The following is a 2,687-nucleotide window of genomic DNA, read 5'->3' on the forward strand; positions in this document are numbered from 1 at the left end:
TTCGATCGGTGTTTATGTTTTTAGATAATGATTTGGTTATTAAAAAGAAATAAAATATTTGGTAACGATTTGAATTAAATGTGTTTTATAATAATTCGGTTTTGTGCCTTTGATGTCTATTTGTTTATTCGTTTTTAAAATGTCGATTTCAAATTAAAATGTTGTGGTTTTTTTATTTTGTGGAAAAATAATCAGTTCGTTCTTTTTTTAATACAATAAAAGTGCATAACATTTTGTATGCGCTGATTTTCAAGTATTATAAATGATTAAATTATAAATATATTATAATATTCAGATTAGTATTTTAAATTAATAGAGTTCTAATTTTCTAAATTGATATAAGTAATTCATATTCTAATTATATTTATAATACAGTTTTATCATTTTAATACAACTTAATTAATAAAATAATAATATTGTCTTTAAATATAGTATTAAATTAAAAATATTGTAAATAATATAGTACAATTGATTTTGAAATACAAAAATTTGTTGTTTGAATGATTGTTTATAGTTAAAAACATATTAAAAGTGTTATTTAACAAAGATCATTCTTATTAAAATGACTAATAATTAAAATACTATAATTATTTAATAAACTGTATAAAAATGATAACAAAAGATATATATTTTAAAATTAAATAAATGTACTTAATTTAATTTATATTATACTATTATTTTTAATACAAATAAATGAATGATTTTTTTAATTATATGTCCAATTGTTTGATAATTAGAAATTATTTATTTTCACAATTATTATTTAACATTTTAGATTGGTTAGCTTGAATCCAAACTTTGATGGAAATAGCATTTTATTTTACTTAAATTTGATCTAAGAGTTGTAAAGTATTTTGAATGAAACAGACCTTACTTACATTAATTAAGGAATACTTCTCAGGTACATCAGTTCCCAACTCGCGCTACTCTCTTGACATGGAAAATGTTAAACTCAGCAACCTCAAATCCATTTCAAAGTTTATTATTGGAGACAAAAGTACAATTTTGCGTGTTTATGGGACAGAGTCCATTACATTCGATCAACCAACAATTTATTTGCAAATAGAAGAAAGTGCTTTGAAAGGCATTACAGACGTTTCAACGACCAATTCAATCAACAAAAAGTTTGAAGAAATGTTTGTAACATTTGTGACAGGAAGTTTGAATCTTCAAGAAGTTATAATCAATAATGCCGAAATTGAGCTTGAAGTAATCAGTGATCACGACATATTATACACTCTAAAAGTGACTGCGGACTTGATTTCAATCCACTTTGAAAAGGAAAAACCAACTTTAACTATAAACAACTTAATCGCATACTTCAAACAAGGCAATACCGTCTTCACAAAATTTTTAATCATTGAAGATCACACAGTAAGCACATTACCCAATCAACCCGATTTCAAAATATCAAATTTTTTGAACTATGTCGTTAGTCTAATATCTGGTACACCGTATCAGGGTCCCCCAATACAAATTGAGATGGGTCAAGTCACTCTTTTTTTACCATTCAATTTGATTTCTGAAATGGGTGGGTTTATTAAACGCTTCCCATCCTTTTTTAAACAAGACAATACAATATTAACTCATGAAGAACGATCACCGTCACCAATTAATATACAAGAGAGCACTGACGATGATTCTAAGGCGTATAGTAGTACCCTTTCATTTTTTTATAAAGTCGGTAAATTATATGCAGGTCTTGTTGAAGGAGTATTTCCTTCCCAATTAGGTGTTGAAACGGAAGCTGATAAACTTCAATGTGATGACAAGAAGAATGCTTTTGGTGTACAGAATGTTAGGACGCCAAATATAGAAGTGACAAAAACAAAGTTAAATCTTATTATTGGTGATTCAGAAGGTGTTCATATCTCATGTATAGTGAACATAGCCTCCATTTCTTTATTTAACAAGAAATTAACAATTGACAGTGTCAAGTTTATGTTTAAAGATATGGTGGTATTGAGTATCAACAAAGACAACTTGGAATCAATATTTGGGACATTGTACGACAATGCTGAAAATGAGTTCACCATTACAACAAATGGATGTATTGATGTAACAATAGATGTTGACATCTTGGAACAATTTTTGAAGTTTTCTCAAGAGTTGTACAACACGATTAATGCAGTTTTTGATGTTTTTGAGACGTTGACTCAAAGTGATGAAACAAAAAAGAATGAAGACCAAAGTGGTGGTGACACACCGAGTGATGGTTCGATGAAAAAGATCATAAAATTCGACTTTGAGAAAATGCATCTTAAAATGAAGTCGAAAGGGTCTGAGTTCAATGCTGATATTACATACACAAACAGAAGCAGTTTAATATACATCTGCATTGCACCTGAAATGGAATTTCGGTTAAATTGTGACGAAATGGACATCACAATTAGTCAACATGTGAGTGTAATACACGCAATAAATATTGTGTTAGATGGCATGAGTGAAGAGATCACTAAAAGAGATAAACACTATGGGATATTCAAGTGTGGCGAAAAACAACAATTTAGAGACAACTCTGGTGTCGAGGAGATACCAAACGTGTCCAATTTTTTCCCTGTTATAGATACCAATCAAATGCAAACGTTCACTAAAATTATTACAAACGCAAAGAGGTATTTCCGAATTGGTGTTGAGTCCATTGAACTCAATTTTGACTTGAATACTGTTCATATCATTAGAAATGT

At 28.6% G+C, this 2,687-nt stretch overlaps 1 protein-coding gene across 1 annotated transcript; it reads left to right on the plus strand.

Moving 5' to 3' along the window:
- Positions 1-858: 858 nt before the first annotated feature.
- Positions 859-2,687, plus strand: EIN_082850 (hypothetical protein; the record flags this gene model as incomplete). The annotated part of the gene is made up of 1 exon (XM_004184481.1): positions 859-2,687. A coding segment is annotated over one exon (1,829 nt), but the record flags the coding sequence as incomplete, so codon positions are not given.

This window comes from Entamoeba invadens, assembly GCF_000330505.1.
Source record: "Entamoeba invadens IP1 unplaced genomic scaffold scaff_1105074725643, whole genome shotgun sequence".
Taxonomy (NCBI): domain Eukaryota; phylum Evosea; order Mastigamoebida; family Endamoebidae; genus Entamoeba; species Entamoeba invadens.